We start from the raw sequence: 19235 nt of genomic DNA on the forward strand, positions 1-19235 counted from the left end.
TTGTAAATGAAATTATTTGCACATTTTTAGTTCTGGGTGAGGTTCATTGGACCTCAATGTTGTCATATGAAGCGCGTAATGGTGTTGCTGAATCATTGCAGATAGCCTTGAGTGCTTTTGGGTGGATCCTGTTTATCTTGTCATTATGGTAAACCTGCACGTGAAGCTTTAGTCTGATGCCACAAAAACACTTTAGGTATGACAAGTAAGCATCATGACATAAGTTGCAGTGCAGTGGACAGTTAGGTGCTCTGCTTCAAGAGTCTAGTGGAGTTTTCCATGCAGCCGAACACTTCCCTGACCCACAGCAGACGAGGAAACGAACACATTCCACATTCTAGTGTGTAGAATGTCAAAACATTCATTTGGAATGTGGGATTTAAAGTTAGATGATAAACAACTGTAGTGGCCATTGGAAATAAATGAGCATTAAGGACATTTCAATACAGTTTATGCAAAGATTAACATGACGTGAAAACTTCAAATGTTTACACACGCAGACATGGAAAACGCTATCTGGCAGCGGTACCCAGACTACCCACATTGCAGTTCTACAGGTTCCAAAAACGATGTACAAATACACACAATGAGATACATTAACATCATGCGATAACAGTATTGAGTTTACCCTCACATTCCAGAGATGCACACAAACTTGAGGCAGTGGTTTAAATGCCAAATAAACTGGTACAACTGGTCAGACGAGAGGGAGTGAGAGGTCGCAGATGGAAAAGGGACGGATGAGGGAGGAATATAAAGAGGAAATACCGTACACACATTTACAGATCGAGAGAGAAGGGAAAGGAGAGAAATAAACAGCAAGAGAAGAGGGGGGAAACTGGAGAAGTAAAGTCCACTTGGCATATTATTGTCTCAATGGAGATGCAAGGGACTCACTGAATGGGATATTCTCCACTGGGAAAGTACTCTGAAGGACCATCGCTGACGGCCTGGTACATGTCAGCTACCGCCACAGGTAAGTGTTCACCATCCTGATGAACTTGTCATTGTGAGAACTCAATGTACCATACTCTCTCATACTCTTGCGTATCCCTATTTGCTAATAGTTTGCAATGTTGTTGATGACTGTTACAACTAATGCAAATTTTGTTGAGTAACCGATACAAAATCCCATAGTGACTTACTCTACTAGATAATGTGTTAAGGTATGTGAATTTAACATTTCAGTAGCTCAGCATTTTCAGCTCTACCGTTCAGAACACCAAGACTGTTTCAACATGTTCCTGGTCAATGCGTTCAAATGTAATTTACATTTTACACAGTCAAACAGACCATTGGCTATGTCTTGTTTGTCAATGGCTCATCCATATCCACAAACGAGCAGAGGGAATGGAACCTAGCATGACAACTCAAAAATAGCATTGGCTTGTTGTATAAATTGAATTCTAGTCAATAGATTATATGGCAAGTAATGACTTACAGTATATTCATAGACTAAACTATATTTCCCTGTCTTTACCTATTTGAGATAGACAAGAGGTACTTTTTGTTGCGTCATTGCTAGAAATGCACTCCCTATGCTCTTTATGTTGCCTGAACTAAATTAGCTCTCTGTGACAAACCAATTGCCTTATCTCAATGACAATCGCATTCCTTCACAGCTCCTCTGGAGAGACGTGAAAAACCAGAACTTCACGTCACTCTCCATCTGACTCCAGCCATCACAGCTGCGTCTACCACAGCACCTCGGCCTGACTCTGTCCACCATGAGTGAACACAGGGAAAGACAGGGTGCCGATGGAGGCTGCGGGGCCAAACAGCCGCCCAATGTCAAACCCAAACCTGACAGCAAAGGCAGCATCGAGAAGGAGAAAAAGGAGAAATTCACTAAGGTGCGTAGGTCCATGAGCACTGACTCCGAGAGAGGAGGGGGATCTGGGAGAAGGAGGGAGAGAAAGAGAGACAAAGGGTCGAGGAGGGAGCGTGGTAGAAGCGAGGAGAACAGGAGGCAAGACAGGGATGGAGATGACAGCAACCGGAAGGAGTTTGACCCCCAGGAAAATGACATGGAGGACACTGAGTGCGTGGTTTGCTTCTGCAAATACGACAACGTCTTTAAAACCCCCAAGCTGCTCTCCTGCGGGCACACCTTCTGTCTGGAGTGCCTGGCCCGGATCAACGTGATCTCCATAGAGCTCAAGTCTCTTTCCTGCCCTGTGTGTCGAGAGCTCACCAACCTGCCCCATGGCCGCAACCTGCCCCAGCTGGGCAACAACCAGGACATCTTCCGCAAACTCCCTCCAGAGATGCAGAGGGCGCTGTCCGTGCGCTTCAAGCGCAGCAAGGGCATGCTGGTCCTCAAGAAGCCCCCTCCTGGTACTACTAGCCTGGCCAAGTCCAGCTTCACCCTGCCCACTCTCAAGAAGCAGGACCGGCAGGCCTCCAGCGACATCCAGCTGGGCACAATGGACCAGGGCCTCGCCACTGTCGTGGATGTGGGTCGCCCCCCTAGCAGGGTCAGAGGTCGCCTGCGCAGGATGTTCCGCTCGGACCAGTGCTACTACACCGTGATGGCGTCCATAATCACCATCACCGTGGCGCTGATGCTGATGGGCATCCTGGCCTTCATGGTCATGCCCAATGTGATCCTCCACAACGGCAAAAAACCGCAGCAAGGGAATTCCAGCCAACCACAGGCCGGTCAACCAGGGGGTCAAATACCCTGAGGAAAAGAGGGGATGCTGGTGGGATGAATGGAAGTAAGACCAGAGGAGAAAATCACTCCGATGTCTTGAGAGGACAAAGACTGTCAGTGATCCTAGTATCTGCCATTTCATTTTCTTTACTAATACTCAGTTACGAAGAAAATGTGAATGAACTGAAAAGAAAGGTGACTCTGAAAGCACTAGAGCACACCCAACTGGGGTCAATACATAACAAGGACCATGTTGTTTATGAAGGACTGATGCACAAGAAGTACTAATGGGAAAAGTGTATCAAGAGTCATTTTTCATCCACCATTTTGTCTTCCTTCCTGCAGTATACACATCATGAACATGGAACATTTACCCAAATGTGAACGGGACAGCTATTGCAGTGAAGTGAGAGTGGACAATTGATGTTGTCTGGGGAAATGTAGTTCATTAAAAAGTTGTGTATTGTGTAATTGCACTGAAGTCTGCCATGGAGAATTACTACAAATACTGATTATTTGATTACACTGAGCATTATCTTATTCTTTACATTGCAAAGTAAAAATGTGCAGCTCAAGATTTTGTTTTACATTCATTGATGTCTACCTAATGTGTATGTACGTACAAAATATGAATGTACATATAGAGTTCAAATAAGAATAATACATTTCTAAAAACATATATAAAAATAACAATGGAATAGGTCTCTCTTGCCATATCAGAGGTATCCTACCACCCTGAAAAAACTATTACATTTCCAATAGGCCCAGTGCCATGTTACATGCCGTTACCTTACAGTTAAACCAAATGTGCTGATTTGATTTCTGATAAGATCTTTGCCTGGCGGAACGTTCCATGGCATGTGCACCTTGGTCGCACCTTCCTCTTTTAGTCCCATTAGAGAATCATTTGCTTTTAGTTTTCTTTTCTTTTTTTTTGATATACTATTTCCTGACAGGTTCAGTGTGTGTGTGTGTGTGTGTGTGTGTGTGTGTGTGTGTGTGTGTGTGTGTGTGTGTGTGTGTGTGTGTGTGTGTGTGTGTGTGTGTGTGTGTGTGTGTGTACTGTTTTAACATTTTACTGAAAGCTATGTGTATACAAAACATTAAAAACACCTGCTCTTTCAATGACATAGACTGACCAGGTGAATTCAGGTGAAATCTATGATCCCTTATTGATGTCACTTGTTACATCCACTTCAATCAGTTTTGATAAGTGGAGGAGACGGGTTAAGGAAGGATTTTTAAGCCTTGAGACAATTGAGACATGGATTGTGTATGTGTGCCATTCAGAGGGTGAATCGGCAAGACAAAAGATTTAAGTGCCTTTGAACAGGGTATGGTCGTAGGTGCCAGGCACACCGGTTTGTGTCAAGAACTCCAATGCTGCTGGGTTTTTCATACTCAACAGTTTCCTGTGTGTATCAAGAATGGTCCACCACCCAAAGGACATCCAGCCAACTTGACACAACTGTGGGAAGCATTGGTGTCAACATGGGCCAGCATCCCTGTGGAACACTTTCGACAACTTGTAGAGTCCATGCCCTGACGAATTGAGGCTGTTTTGAGGGCTAAAGGGGATATTAGGAAGGTGTTCCAAATGTTTGGTATACTCAGTGTATGTATCAGTGAAACAGTGTCACTCATGACTAGTTCTAGTTGTAGTAGCTGTTTTCCATTCTATGGTTGTCAGTGTGACAGACAAACCTCTTACCGTGCACCTTGCATGCAAGTAATTCATAATGGAAAGTAGGCAGTGACATTTGACAGCATGACTAAGCGCATATGATGTAAAACATGCAAGCTTTTTATTAATTGTTTAAGGAATATGCTCTTAATCATTCAAATATAACATTTGTATGGTTACCTAAAAGTTAATATTGTGGTGAGGCAGAAACAAGACTGATTTTGAAGCAACGAAAAACTTAACTGATGCTCGGACCACCACTTGACCTAATCTGGCTATGCTAGTATGTCTTCGCCTTTTTTTACAAGCAGGTGTTGGCATTGACATAAGTCTATTTCAACCACTGTGTCACGCTTGTTGAAATGAGTGGACCAAGACGCAGCGTGCGTAGAGTTCCACATTATATTTAATAGTGAAACTTACAACAAAACAACAATGAATATAACAACCGTGCAGTCACAGAGCACACACAATGCACTAACCAAAACAATATCCCACAAAACAGGTGGGAGAAAGGGCTTCCTAAATATGATCCCCAATTACAGGCATCGATTACCAGCTGCCTCTAATTGGGAACCATACAAACCAGCAACATAGAAAATGAATGACTAGAACACCCCCCTAGTCACGCTCTGACCTAAACACCATAGGGCTCTCTATGGTCAGGGCGTGACAGTACCCCTCCCCCCCCCAAAGGTGCGGACTCCAGCCGCAAAATATGAAACCAAATGGGGAGGGGGGTGACTAGTGTCGGTGGCGGCTCCGGTGCGGGTCGTAGCCCCCGCCCGACCACGGATCCGGCCATGGAGCTGGGTTGAATGCCGTGCCTGGACTGGACATCGGCGCAGAGGAAGACTCCTGCCATGGAGCGGGCCTATGCATTTTCTGGACATTGACCCACCCTCGTTGACAAAGTATACTCACGATCCCGGCCCGGCAGGAGCTTCTGCTTGGGTGAACCAGACCCCGGTCCAGAAAGACCCCTGACGCAAACTGGATATTGGCCTAACCGTGCGAGTGTTCGGGTTGAATAGCTATGTCGTCAAACATGGATATGTTTTCCTCTTGAATTACAGTGCTTGCATAAGTTAATGGTAGATGTGACTGAATAGAATTAACGTTGCGGACAGTCACCACTAGAATATCGACAACGATGGCTTCTACCCCTTCTGCTTCTGCTTTGTCCGCTGTTCTACGGTGTCGTGGGAATATCCTAGCCAGGAATCAAGCGAACAAGAAGCGGCCTGCCACCTCGGGATACAACCTCGGATTGGTTAGCGGAGCGGTATGCGACTCCGTGCGGCCAAAACGAACTCGCTCAGTATGGAAGTCATTTTTTCAAGAACAACGACTTGAGTTTGGAAATGGAGTGTCTTTGGAATATAAACCTGCGTGGAACACCAAGACGAGAGATTATGAGTCGGTAAATTATACATGTCAAGTAAAGATTTCGGAGCTAAGAATTTGTGCGCCAGGGGTCCCGCGCTCCTTGAATATGCCAAATGTCCAAAATGAAAAATTGCCCAATGTGAAAGAATTTAAAAATGACATTACTCGTAGGAACTATGAGAAAAAAAATTGGGACAAAATCATAGAAACCTCCCCTGCCGTTTTGAATGTGTCCATAACTTGGCACAATAAGGAAATAGAGGAAAATATGATCCCTGCTTTTATCCTAAATGGTTGGTCTACTCTGAAGAACAGATGCTTCTTTTTCACTGTGTTTGCGTCTGAAATAATGCATGTGAAACTGGGAGTGTTCTGCAGGTCCAGGCCAAATGATGTAGGTGAAGCTGCCATGGAGGGACAGACCACGATCAGAGGAAAAAGCACCTCTGTCAAAAGTATTGCTCAACAGGTGAGTGAAGAACATTGAGATTTCATAATTATGCCTCTGCCATAGCCTACTGTGCCTGAACCAATGAAAAGTGGTGTGCTATACCCAATGAAAACCATACCCCAATGTAATGACAAATATGCCCAAAACAATATGCTTCATAATGTAGCCTATTTTTGTTCCGTTTTGCAGGATGAGTCATTGAATGGACAAAGTGGAAGTCCATTTGATTAACAGCCTTTGATTGACACCTCCCAGTCTCCTGAACAAAGGACCTCAGAGGGCAGTGCACACCCATACAGACACACACACAAAAATATGCATAGGCGACTATCCCAGGCACCAGGGTGGAATGGCCAATGTGAAAACACTGTAGTGTACCTGCTGTTTTAATATTTTCAAAGCACTTTGTATGGGACTTCCAGAAAGGCGATGAACTGTAAGCACCAGACTTTGAGACACGCTGCATGATGACATGTTTTCTTATCAGTTGATAAGTCACTCAGTTGTTTTGACAATCGCTTCGCTGTATGAAAGCCAAAGATCTCTGTTAGCTCTGATGATTATTAGAAATAAACCAAAAATCTGACAGATTCTTTTCAATATTGTTCAGGAAATAATTATGCTATGAACTCCATCAAATCAATCTAACCCCCTTCTGATTTAACCTGATACTCTGAATTGTTTGTATTCTTTTATTGATCCGCAGGTTGCAGTGGACGTACACCACGTGTACAAAATATTAGGAACACCTTCCTAATATTGAGTCGCAACCCCTTTTGCCCTCAGAACGGCCTCAATTAGTCGGGGCATGGACTACAAGGTGTCAAAAGTGTTCCACAGGGATGCTGGTCCATGTTGACTCCAATGATTCACACAGTTGGCTGGTTGTCCTTTGGGTGGAGGACCATTCTTGATACACATGATACACACGGGAAACTGTTGAGTGTGAAAAACCCAGCAGCATTGCCGTTCTTGACACACTCAAACCGCTGTGCATGGTACCTACTACCATACCCTGTTCAAAGGCACTTCAATCTTTTGTCTTGCCCATTCACCCTCTGAATGGCACACATACACAATCCATGTCTGAATTGTCTCAAGGCTTAAACATCCTTCTTTAACCTGTCTCCTCCCCTTCATCTACACTGATTTAAGTGGATTTAACAAGTGACATCAATAAGGGATCATAGCTTTGACCTGGATTCACCTGGTCAGTCTATGTCATGGAAAGACCAGGTTTTCCTAATGTTTTGTACACTCAGTGTATAATTTCACACCTTATGAAATACAAAATGTTCCATGTATTGTCACAGACACAAAGGAGTTAGGAATCTATTATCACATGACTAAAGGTGCAATCAAATGGGTGTGTGAAAGACTATATAAGCCTATCCTGTTGCATAACTATGCCAGGTTGCCTTACAAGAATGAGATATAAGTCCAGTGACAACTTTCTTCTGTTGATTCTAGACAGGTGTCAACTGTGATTGTATAGTAACATTATATTTATCTTTATTGGCCTGAAGCCACATTTAGCCTTTTTGATGAATAACCAAGAATAATGGTATATTTTGTTATCTAGAATGTAATAGCCTATGTACGTTTAGATGATCCTGAAATGTATGATAATTGATTGCATGTTGTTTCCATTAGTTACTGCAATGGTAAGTAGGCCTATGATCAATAAAGGCCTACAGCCATTGTGCTGAATGCAATATTTTTGCATTTGTCAACACGAAAAACTCCTGTAAATACAAAGGATTATTTTTACCATGTAAGACACTCATGAAATATGAAACTATCTGGAATATAAATATTTTGGGGAAAATAAATGAACATTAAGAAGACGACAAAAAAAACTTTCTCCAAAATATATGTATCTAAGATAGGCTTAAGACTAGTACACAGTTTGATACAGTTTGATGATTATGAATTATACTGTATTTGGTCAGCCATAATTGGTACAGTTGGATAAATTCTCAAGGTGACGGTTAAGGCGGGGCTTCCGGTAAAAATGTGCTATCCGGAAGTCTGCAGTCTTGTGAAAACATATGGCAAGAAGGAAACTGTCGAAATGAAGTTGATTTCATAACAAACACAATCAAAATCAAAGTGTGACAACGATACATTATGTCCTCTTCACTTGCTTATTGATCCTGCATATTGTCATCGAAGAGGTTAGTGAAACGAAGGAAGAAATGGCTGCAGAGTCCGAACGTGTTCTACGTTAGGAAGCAGGAGGTAAGTGCTGATTTCTGGGAACGCAATGTTCTGTCTAACATTAGCTTCCAAGCAATTCGGTCGAAAGATTACCTAGGTCCAATATAGTTCTCAAACAATGGATGGATTACTCAGAAAATAAAGTAAGTCTGTCGCATTCCGGGAGTGCGTGACGAGAGCTAGCTACAGGTGATATAAAAAATCGATTAGCTTAAGAATATCACCTTTCTGATAAGGTTTTCCCTCCAACTATCTACAGTGGGCCTATAGTTCATAGTTTTATACTCGATTAATGTAAGTGACAGTGACTTTGTTAAATGACTAGCTCTTGAACCCTGTGCTTTATCTTTATCCATCATTTCAGATTGACGTGGAAGGTATGAACTGAAGAACAGCAGTTTCATCCCCTAACCAGCTTACCTACCTCCTGTCCAAGATGAATCCAGCGCTCCCTCAATTTTTCCCTCATACCTTATACATCTTCCTTGTCTTTTTTTGACTCCGGCTTTACCTCATTCTATTTACTTGCTTATGTGTTCATTACTTTAATACAAGAATATTTAAACTAACCAAGTAACCTCTCCACATGTCCTTTTTGCGTGCTGCATTCCTTTGGCACAACTTATTTTTTACAAACCCAGTCCTCCAAACTTCCTTTCCCTCCTAAGTTGTTTGGGCCATGCTCCGTAAGAGAGGTTCTGCTATTCTCTGTGGTGCTTTTCTCTTTGTCGCCTGGAATGCCGTCGTGGTCCTCTATCTGTGGGGCCGACCCCTGTCTGGTCGAGAGGAGAGGGAGATGGATGGAGGACGAGGAGGGGCTGATTTGGCTGGGGATGTGATCCACATGGCAGAAGCCTTTGAGGCAGAGCTTGAAATGCAGAGAAAAATCCTGCTTCAGATACAGGGTCATCGGTCACTATGGGAACAACCCAATGAGAATGGCGCCAGCAGAATTGGCCCCCCTCAAGTGGTCATTCCCATCTTGGTTATAGCCTGTAACAGGGTTACTGTCAAACGCTGCCTGGACAAACTCCTAGAGTACCGCCCCTCAGCTGAACTCTACCCAATTATAGTCAGCCAGGACTGTGGGCATGCGGAGACTGCACAGGTGATTGGTTCTTATGGCAGTCAGGTAACTCACCTGAAACAACCAGACCTGTCAGATATTGCTGTGAGACCAGAACACAAGAAGTTCCAGGGCTACTACAAAATTTCTAGGCACTATCGCTGGGCTCTCAACCAAGTGTTCAACTCTCTTTCACATTCCTCTGTTGTTATTGTGGAAGATGATTTGGAGGTAATCATTTTCTCTACTCTGACTTTAAATATGTATTGAATGTGATAAAGTGAAATGTTAAATCCACTTGTTTTGTGCTCATCATTGTTTACATCCTCTAGTTGCCAGTTGAACTAAAAAAAAACATTGTTTTTCATTCTCTCACTAGGTGGCACCAGACTTCTTTGAGTACTTCAGATCCCTTCACCCAATCCTGAAATCTGACCTGTCTCTGTGGTGCGTGTCTGCCTGGAATGACAATGGTCGAGACGGCTACGTCGACCCTGCTAAAGCAGACCTCCTGTACAGGACAGACTTCTTCCCTGGGCTGGGCTGGATGATGCTCAAGGAACTCTGGGTAGAGCTGGAGCCCAAGTGGCCTGGTGCATTCTGGGACGACTGGATGCGTCAGCCAGATCAGCGCAGAGATCGAGCCTGTATTCGACCCGAAATATCCAGAACTTTAACCTTTGGACGGAAAGGTGTGAGCCTAGGCCAATTTTATGACAAATACCTACGCTACATTAAACTGAATAGTGAATTTGTGCCTTTCACCAAGCTGGATCTGGCTTACTTGAAGGAGGAGAAATACAAGGAGATCTTTGAGAAGCAGGTTTACAGTGCGCCTTTGGTCAAATATGAAGAGGTCCAACGGGGACAGTTAAAAGGAGCGGGTCCATTTTGTCTGCACTACTTAAGTAAAGATGGTTTCAAAGTGTTGGCCAAAAACCTGGGTGTGATGGAGGACTTGAAGTCAGGGGTCCCACGGACAGGGTATCGGGGAGTGGTCAGTTTCCTGTCAAGGGGAAGGAGAATCTTCCTGGCACCCCCTCCGGGATGGAGCAAATATGACCCAACCTGGAGTTGATGACAAACACAAAGGACTGAAGAGGAAAGGGCTCTGTACGTTACATCTAGTACTATGGCAACGGAAGTGAGACCAATGAATGCCAGATGTGGACCTTTGGCTTTAAGCTATAGTGAGATCGTTATGACAGATGCCTATCCTTTCTCTTCCATTTCTGATGTTTGATTTTCTCCCCATACTTCTCAGGTTTTTTCATATGCTCAAATGAATATATTTTTGCAATGTGGGGTTGGGATATATGTCATTATTTTCAGAGATTTCTTTTTTATATACTCTAATCATGCACATGAAATTCGATGCAACATTCACTTTGATTATTCTCAATCTTGTATGCAATTTCTGGGAGCCTGTCTGTTACTAATTTCTGTGAGATTAAAAATATATCTGTGATGTGTTCAATATTGGTGGTGGTCAACTAGTGATTTGTCCTAAAGTATAATTGCTTCACAATATTTAGTTAATCTTTTGGAGAACTGTTTTGACAATATTTTAACCTGGTTATTATAGTGCTTAATGTTTTTCCCAAAGAGACTGCTACTGAAGTATGTATTTATTTAAATGCAAGACACACATCAAATGCTGTATGTTATTAAATTCTACCAATCAACTCTGCTGTTTATGACATTTGTTTCTGCCTAGGCTTCTTTGCCATATATATATAAAGGACACCTGCTTTTTCCATAACATAGACTGACCCATTTCGCTGCATCCGCAACAACATCTGCTAAATGTGTATGTGACCAATAACATTTGATTTGAATCCAGGTGAAGGCTATAGTCCCATTCAGCTGGTGAATGGGCAAGACAAAATATTTTAAGTGCCTTTGAACGGGGTATGATAGCAGGTGGCAGGTACACCGGTTTGTGTAAGGAACTGCAACGCTGCTGGCTTTTTCATGCTCAACAGTTTCCTGTGTGTATCATGAATGGTCCCCCACCCAACTTGACAACTATGGGAAGGAGGGGTGCAACTCCATATTAGGAAAGTGTTCGGTATACTCAGTGTATATATTTGTCAAATTAATGATCTCCACCTAACATAAGTCAACTAAATACTGAACAATTTAAACAATTGCCCCACCCCTCCCCCAAAACACGTAAATATTGGACTATAAATTGTGCCTTCCTGTATTATACTTATGCTAAAATGTTAATTATATTCTACTTAGCCATTTACTTTATGATTGTATTATTTCTCGTTGTTGCATTGCCGAGAAGGAACCTGCAGGTAAGCATTTCGTTGGATGGGGCATAGCATGTGTATCCCGTACATATGTCGAATGGTTTACCATTTAAAATGAATGAATTACTTAATTTGTTATTAGGATAGAAAGGAACTCATAAACAAAATGTTTGCAGACTGCTTCTGCAAAAAGCCTGCGCAGGTTTGGGACTTCTAAAAGCAAGTGGCTACGGAAGCTTTATGAGTTCAAACCTAAGATGAAGCATGGCTACGGAACCAGTAAGCGTTCTCTATTTACTTTTTGTTTTGCTAGCTAAGAACAGAGCCGAGGTTAGCTAGCAAGCAAGCGGTGGAGGGAGAGATGGAGAGACTACTAGTGATGAAAAAAAACAATTATTTATTGGCAATTAGATTTAATTTCAATGTCCGTTATTTGCAGTCAATTTATTTTTAAATCATGTTTTGTTTTCATGCAACGTGCTAACGTAAGCTAGCTTTGTAGAGCTAACTACTGTACTGGTAGTATCGTCACGTCGTTAGCCTCCTGTGCTGTGGCTAAACTAGCGGGATTGAATGATACACTAGAAACGCCAGAGGTAGTCTGGCTTTGCTGTCTCTCAAACTAGTTTTTTCCCTATGGTCCTAATCAAATTCTCACACATACAAAACGCAGTTAGTAACTGCCTAGAACACATAGCTAGTTGGCTAAAAAGAAAAGCAAAGGTACCGTTATTTGATTAGCTAACGTTAGCTTGCTAACTGGGCCTGGAATGGAGCCAGGTGATTTGCGTGTGAGCCCAGCCGGCTCCGGAGACCCCGAAGTGGGCGAATGGAGGGAAGAGACGCCTGGTGCGGATGCTGAGGTGAAGGGCGGGGAACCAAATGACAAGGAAATGAATGGAGATGCAGCTGAAACGGTGCTGAAAGAGAAAGACACCTGCGAGGGAGAAGAGTGTACAGAGAAAGAGAAGAACGAAGGTGAACAACACAGCCCATATGAAGAGGAATTGGATCCCAGAATTCAGGTGGCGAAAAATTGACCGAACCCTTTTATAATAGATTTTAATCTCAATGGGATTTCCTGGTCTATGCTACGTAGCTAAAGGGTTACACAATTAGTTGCATGCATGATATTAACTGATTGTGTTTTTACAAACCAACGAATCAAAGTATCTGCTTCGTCCTGTGCTCCCTCATATATTTTCGGTTTCCAGGAGGAGTTGGAACACCTCAACGAGGCCAGTGTAAAAATCAACCAACTAGAACTGCACTTGGATGTAAGTGGATATCATCAACTCTCCCATGATAAATCTGGCCTCATACGTCGCCCCTTTCTGTACTGATCAGGTTTTTTCCAAAGAATCAATCGTCAGTTCATTTTCAATTCCCATAACATGCTGTAAACCCATTGTTAATCTGGAAAATATTCTTTAAATGATCAGGAATTCCTGTTGTATATGTGTAGGATGCCAGATCGGGTTACAGGAAGATCCTCACAGACTCAGCCAGAAAACTGAACGCCCACAGCTCCCAGCTTGGTACCTGCATCGAGAAGGCCAGGCCCTACTATGAGGCTCGTCGACTTGCCAAGGAGGTACTGTTGTACATGCACTGTGTGGTATTTTGTGGCATTTGCAACAACACATTTCAAGAGTTCTTTATCACTGAATCAATATGGGACTCGATACAGTATTTGCCATTCACCTGCTTGTCCCACTTTTCTCAAATCTCAACAACAGTTTGATCGTTTGTCCCACGTGGTTGGTTGCTGTGCAACTGCATGCACTGTTTTCTCAGTATCTGATTGGCTGTCCCTCTCACAGGCTCAGCAGGAGACCCAGAAGGCGGCGCTGAGCTATGAGCGGGCCGTCTCCATGCACACAGCTGCCAGGGAGATGGTGTACGTGGCAGAGCAGGGCCTCATGGCCGACGGCAGGAACACCCTGGACCCCACCTGGCAGGAGATGCTCAACCATGCTACCTCCAAGGTAACAGGGGAAATCCCAGATACCGCTATAACTGCGTCAATTTAAAAATAAAATGCTAAATATGTTCATCAGTTAGTATGTGAGCGAGCTGATATGGTATTCATTTAATCAGTATTTCCCTTACAATCCCCACCGCCAAGTAGCTATGTTCCCCCAAGACTAAATCTGGTTTAAAATTAGTTTGGCAGTTAGCCTTGTTTGGCAGGATATTGGTCAACTATCCTACCTCCAAGGCAACATGGGAAACCACAGCTACCAGTGTAAGCAGTATTCCAGTATTTTCCTTACCATTCCCCACCCCCTGGGTACTGTAGATATTTTCTCCTATGCCTAAACTCTGTTTTTAATTGGATTGCTTTCCCTTAGTTAGGCAGTTTGTTTTGTTAGGTTGGTTGGGGGTTAGGATACTGATTGTTGTGTTTTCCCGTCTTAACATTTTGTGTGGTTGTGTGTAAGGTGAATGAGGCAGAGGAGGAGCGCCTACGCAGCGAACGGGAGCACATGCGTGTCACCCACTCTTGTCAGACGGCAGAGGCTCGAGTCCAGACCCTGCAGAAATCTCTCAAGAGGGCCATCGTTAAGTCCAAGCCTTACTTCGAGCTCAAGGCCCAGTTCAACTACATACTTGAGGTACATAGATATATAATATACAGTGCATTTGGAAAGTATTCAGACCCCTTGACTTTTTCCACATTTTGTTACATTACAGCCTTATTCTAAAATGGATTAAATTAATTAATTCTACACACAATACCCCATAATGACAAAGTGAAAACAGGTTTTTAGACATTTTTGTACATTTGTTAAAAAATCTGAAATAGGCACACACCTGTCTATACAGTGGGCTCCAAAATTACTGTCACCCCTGAATGGCAATGCACAAACAATACTTAAAACAAATATAAACAATATAAATGTAGAGAGAAACTAAAAATAGAGAACCTCAAAATATCTGTCTTTTCTCTCCATCATATTGGGTTTTCTGTGGCTTCAGGAGCACAAAACCAAAGTGATGCAGCTGGAGGAGCATGTGACCAAAGTGAAAAACCGCTACTCTGTCGCCCTGCGCAACCTGGAGCAAATCAGCGAGGCCATCCACGCTCAGCGGGGGCGGGACCAAACCGACGGTGGACAAACCATGGCCTGTGGTGGGCGAAGTCCCCCTATTGGGGCGGAGTCGGACAGTGTGGCGTGTGGTGTCGAGGGCGGCGCATGTGGAGGAGGGGCAATAGAGACTGATAGGGTGGACAGAAGCGGCGTGGCGGATAAGAAAATTGGGCTGGTGGAGAAATACATGGAGAGCGGGGGAGAGAGGCCCGAGACACATGGAGAGAGAGCAGGGTCAGATTCCCTCTCCGTCTTCAGTCTGCAGACCATCGCTTCCGACCTGGAGAAATGCGATTCCATCGAACACCTCGGAGAATTTAGCGATGTGGGCAGTCTGCCTGGGGAGGATGGAGAGAATGAGAGGGAGGAGAGAGGGGGAGGGAGGGAAAGAAGGGAAGGGCAAATGCAGCGCCAACAGCAGTTCCTGAAGCAACATCATAGGAGCTTCAGCTTGTGAGAGCTATCCTTATCGCTTATAGTTTATCAGTTGAAAATAAGTGTCCGGTCTAGCTAGCTCATTATCCTGGCAAAAGACCAAAATATGAGGAAGATCAGATCTGCTGTATCTAAAGTAACACATTTAAACTGGGGGGTATGATACTCAGTAGTAACGAAGCACAGGTACGTTGACATGTAAGACCTGAAAATATAAGGAGCCTGACAGGTTTTGCATCATATTACAACACTACTGAAACTCCTAGACTGTACATGCCTCTGAGATTAGCTGCTTTACTTCCCTTATTCTGGCAATAACGAAACCTTAGACACGTATGTCCTAGTGCATGAAGGAACAATCCACGTAAGGGACTACAATAAACATGACAACTGGGAGCCCTATTCAATCTAAACGGCGGTAACCGAATGTCTGGTGTAAGTTAAAATCAATGTTCTTTTGCAACAAAAAAGTAAGTGTGAATTCATATGTACGCTCCATTTTTGTTTCATACTGTAGATATTGTTTATTTTAGTACATACATTTAAACTCGTATTGTAAAAAGTGCAAGAAGAATGAGTTTTTTTGTACTTATTGTGGAAACCTGGTTTCAGGGTTCGAATCAATAGGACCCCAAAACAAGCTAGAGGGTTACAAACTCCATTCTGACAACTTGCTGATGATGACAGAAACCACTCCAGACTATTAATTTTGACTTTTATTATATCTGTACTAGTATTCAGGTCTAACTAAACATTTTTATAAATTGTTCATAAAATATCACGCTGACATAATATTATGTTTTACTTGTTTCAATTTTAAGGCCATAATTTTAAGATCCTTTGTTTTTGTATTTTATTTAAATAAAATAATTTCCCAATATATTGTTTCTTTAGAGCCTCCTGGGTCGTAAACTGAAATGTGCCTTGTCCTTGACACAGTACTACGCAAACAAAGACAGCATAGCACTGGCTGCAACAACATACTGTTCAGATCTGTGTATACAGTATTAAACTGTGGTCAACAGTTGACAAATACTCCCATGAAGGACATGCTTTTGACCATATGATTAATTTGAAATTTGAATAATCTACGAGTCATCCTAACTCTGTTTTGCCTGGACTTGTTATATTTATTTTTATTTTATTAATTTGAATATGTTGTCTGTGTACTGCTTTGGCAAAGTGGAGGGTACAAGAAATGTAGTCAATGGATTAAATGTAAGTTTGTGTATAATTACAACATTTCTAGAGAAAATAATGAAATGTACAGATTTATTTGAATGTCTTTGTATAGTTATTTTAAAGGGATCTTATTTAATGCTGGTTATCTGCTGTATTCCTGATTTGACTTCCGTCTCTGTCCCGCTCTTTACATACTTCCAATATATCCATCTCTTCCCCTCATTCTCTCAGCCATAGAAATAGAATGACTAGCAATTGTGTTTCTATGCTTTCAACCCTTCAATCATTGTCCATTTGATGTCTTCCTCTTTATTTATTCATAAAGTGGTGCAGTAGTGTGATGTCACCCAGCTATATAGTACAGTTCACTGTTGTTATTTACATGTATCTAATATCAAACTGATAATGAAATAAAATAACAGCAATCTTGACTTTTTGCCATTTTAAGACCCAATATATTGTATTTTGCAATATGTCTTCTACTTCATACTGTACTTCAATGTCTAAGGATGACGATGTGATACTAAATTACAGATTTAGAAGAAGGGAATGTGGGGTTTGCAGGAAAAGCGAGAGAGTTGGGAGGAGACAGGAAAAGAGATGAGTTATTTTATCCCCCTGCTTCAATTATTCAACAGGATATAAATATGAAGGAGACGTGTGCTCTCGGGAATAGATGTCTGGAGGAGGGAGAGGGGTACCAAATCCTGTATTATAAGAACATCTCTGGTGTTACTAACGCTGAAAATAGAGGCTCAATGTTGTACAAACGATTTATGCCTGCTTTATTGACATAGGATCTGAAGGCTTAATAAAGTGCATGTATTGGGAATCTTCCATATTTCTTATTGCATATAATTACTTAACCGATTAGGATAACTCCATAACGCTTATCATACATTTAAAGCTCTTAGATTTGCTATGATCACGATTTGCTGGTGTGGCCCAATACGTAAACATGCATCTTGGTAAAGGAGATGTGTGCGTGAGAAAATGACTTTTATGCACGGTAGGCCTACCTACGTACGTCTCTATCATGACGTCGTGAATTAGCTGGAGATTGTAGGGAGAGAGAAAAAAGGGAGGGAGTGCGAGGATTCGGTGTTTCGTCGTACATGGGGAAGCGATTGTATATAGTGCGTGTATTTATATGTACATTTTTCGTTTATGACTTTTCACCATACGAAATTAAAGTAGATGGCAATAGACTGATTAATACGGTTGTTTTTGACATTCAATGTATACGCTATGCATGGAGACCGGGTTGCACATTTCTAGCCATAAAAACATAGCCATACAATACGTTGCAAAGAAGCACATTTTACCAAATAATTCGACATTTGGGTAATCCCAAACGAGTCGCAACCGATGGACATACGGTCATCTTGACTGAGCGCGTCGAAAGTATTTGTAAGTACACATTATTACATGCTACAATCTCTTACTCAGTATGCAACCTAAACAATGGTGTATAATTCTAAGGAATCAAGCTTGCATAAATGTGGCTGTTTGTATTATATTTGTATTCAGATGACAGGTCTACTCTAGCCTTTGTAAATTGTATTCTCGTAAATGACAGGTTTCGCCAAGCAGCAACGACTTTACATAGTTTTTTATTATGGTAGCATAATATAACACACAGTTCCACCTATTAATGACGTTAGTTTATCTTGAGATATATTTTGCACGTTTTCAGTGAATGTATTTATGCTATGGGAATGAATGGCATGCTAGAATTGACATGAAATCCGAACTTCTCAAATCTGAATTCTGCAAACGGACATAGGGCTGGCCTTCTTCGATAGGCCATCAAGGATTCCCGTCCGTGTCAACACGGACCAGCAACTACCGGTAGCCTACTGTTGGTGGCACCTTAAAGCGTTTTGTAGGCAATATCAGTCCAGTGCACGTGTCTCGATGTTTAAATACACCTGCGCACCATTGTAAACATATGGCTGTTTTTGCATTGCTTTAGCATTTTTCTAGTAGCATGTCAGATGTGGCTTGCTTAATAAATAAGCTACATCTCATGGATGGAATGTTGTGTGACGCCGTTTTGGTCTCTGGCTTAGATACGTATCTGTGATGCCGTGGGTGCTGCTGTCCATGGTCCTGAAATATCTGTTTCTCTATGCTCGTCCCAGTTGGAATGTTTTGTTCAGATACATCCGCTGTCCATGGTGCTGCAATTAGTCTTGCTGCACCTAAAGATATAGCGGCAGCTTGTTGATTTAATATAGGCCACTGTTATTACCATAATATTTATTATTCTGGCTAGCTTGATATATTTTAATCTGTCTGATCCAAACCTCGCTCACACAGTTTGCTTTTATGTATCTCAGTATGTGAGGAGTGTCTCCCACTGTGTTGTCCCTCTCTAGCTCGCTCTCTCTCTCCTGTTATCTCTCATTAACTCTCTCGCATTCTCTCTCACGTTCTCTCTCTCTCTTTCTCTCTCTGTCTCTCACCCCATCTCTCTCTCTCTCTCTCTCTCTCTGTCTCACACATACTTCTCGTTGCATTACCCACTTTCTCTCTCTTTCTCCGTGTTTGTCTCTTCCTGCATGCTCTTGTTAGTGCTCTAAAAATACACCATAATGCTAATGAAGTATCCAACAGTGTCTGTCTTCCTCCACTACCCTTCCCTTCCTTCCCACCATCTGTCTCACTGCGGAGCTTTGTTCCACACTGTTCTATCTCTCCCTCTTTCTCTCCCCTCCTCTTTCTCTCCCCATCTCTCTGTGTGACAACATGATGAAGTTGCATTCATTATTCAGCACTTCAAACGAGTGGCTA

At 42.5% G+C, this 19235-nt stretch overlaps 3 protein-coding genes across 5 annotated transcripts in view; all 3 read left to right on the forward strand.

Annotated features, from left to right (window-relative positions):
- The first annotated feature begins 703 nt into the window (after positions 1 to 703).
- On the forward strand, positions 704 to 11151 carry mgat1 (Alpha-1,3-mannosyl-glycoprotein 2-beta-N-acetylglucosaminyltransferase). Of its 3 annotated transcripts, XM_082974892.1 has the most exons (4): positions 4174 to 6198; positions 6370 to 8421; positions 8765 to 9697; positions 9846 to 11151. In XM_082974892.1, exons 3-4 carry the CDS (start codon positions 9080 to 9082, stop codon positions 10542 to 10544), a joined length of 1317 nt encoding a protein of 438 aa, XP_082831018.1. In that variant the 5' UTR covers positions 4174 to 6198; positions 6370 to 8421; positions 8765 to 9079; the 3' UTR covers positions 10545 to 11151. The 3 variants fall into 3 exon arrangements, with proteins under 3 accessions (XP_014056107.2, XP_082831018.1, NP_001135233.1); XM_014200632.2 differs by lacking the exons at positions 8765 to 9697; positions 9846 to 11151 and adding an exon at positions 704 to 976 and having other exon boundaries at positions 1623 to 6198; positions 6370 to 7890; NM_001141761.1 differs by lacking the exon at positions 4174 to 6198 and having other exon boundaries at positions 8283 to 8421.
- An 824-nt stretch (positions 11152 to 11975) lies between these two features.
- Positions 11976 to 16870, forward strand: LOC106605219 (SH3 domain-binding protein 5-like). Its single transcript, XM_014200631.3, has 6 exons — positions 11976 to 12752; positions 12942 to 13004; positions 13193 to 13321; positions 13551 to 13715; positions 14172 to 14345; positions 14710 to 16870. The coding sequence occupies exons 1-6, from the start codon at positions 12498 to 12500 to the stop codon at positions 15277 to 15279; spliced, it is 1356 nt and encodes a 451-aa protein (XP_014056106.1). The 5' UTR covers positions 11976 to 12497; the 3' UTR covers positions 15280 to 16870.
- A 519-nt stretch (positions 16871 to 17389) lies between these two features.
- The window catches only part of LOC106605218 (gamma-aminobutyric acid type B receptor subunit 1), a 52702-nt gene continuing 50856 nt past the window's right edge, over positions 17390 to 19235 (forward strand). The window contains exon 1 of the mRNA XM_014200627.3: positions 17390 to 17849. The gene's annotated coding sequence lies outside the window, so the exon portion shown is untranslated. The remainder of the gene's footprint in view (positions 17850 to 19235) is intronic.

This window comes from Salmo salar, chromosome 05 (genome assembly GCF_965601325.2).
Source record: "Salmo salar chromosome 05, fSalSal1, whole genome shotgun sequence".
Lineage (NCBI taxonomy): Eukaryota > Metazoa > Chordata > Actinopteri > Salmoniformes > Salmonidae > Salmo > Salmo salar.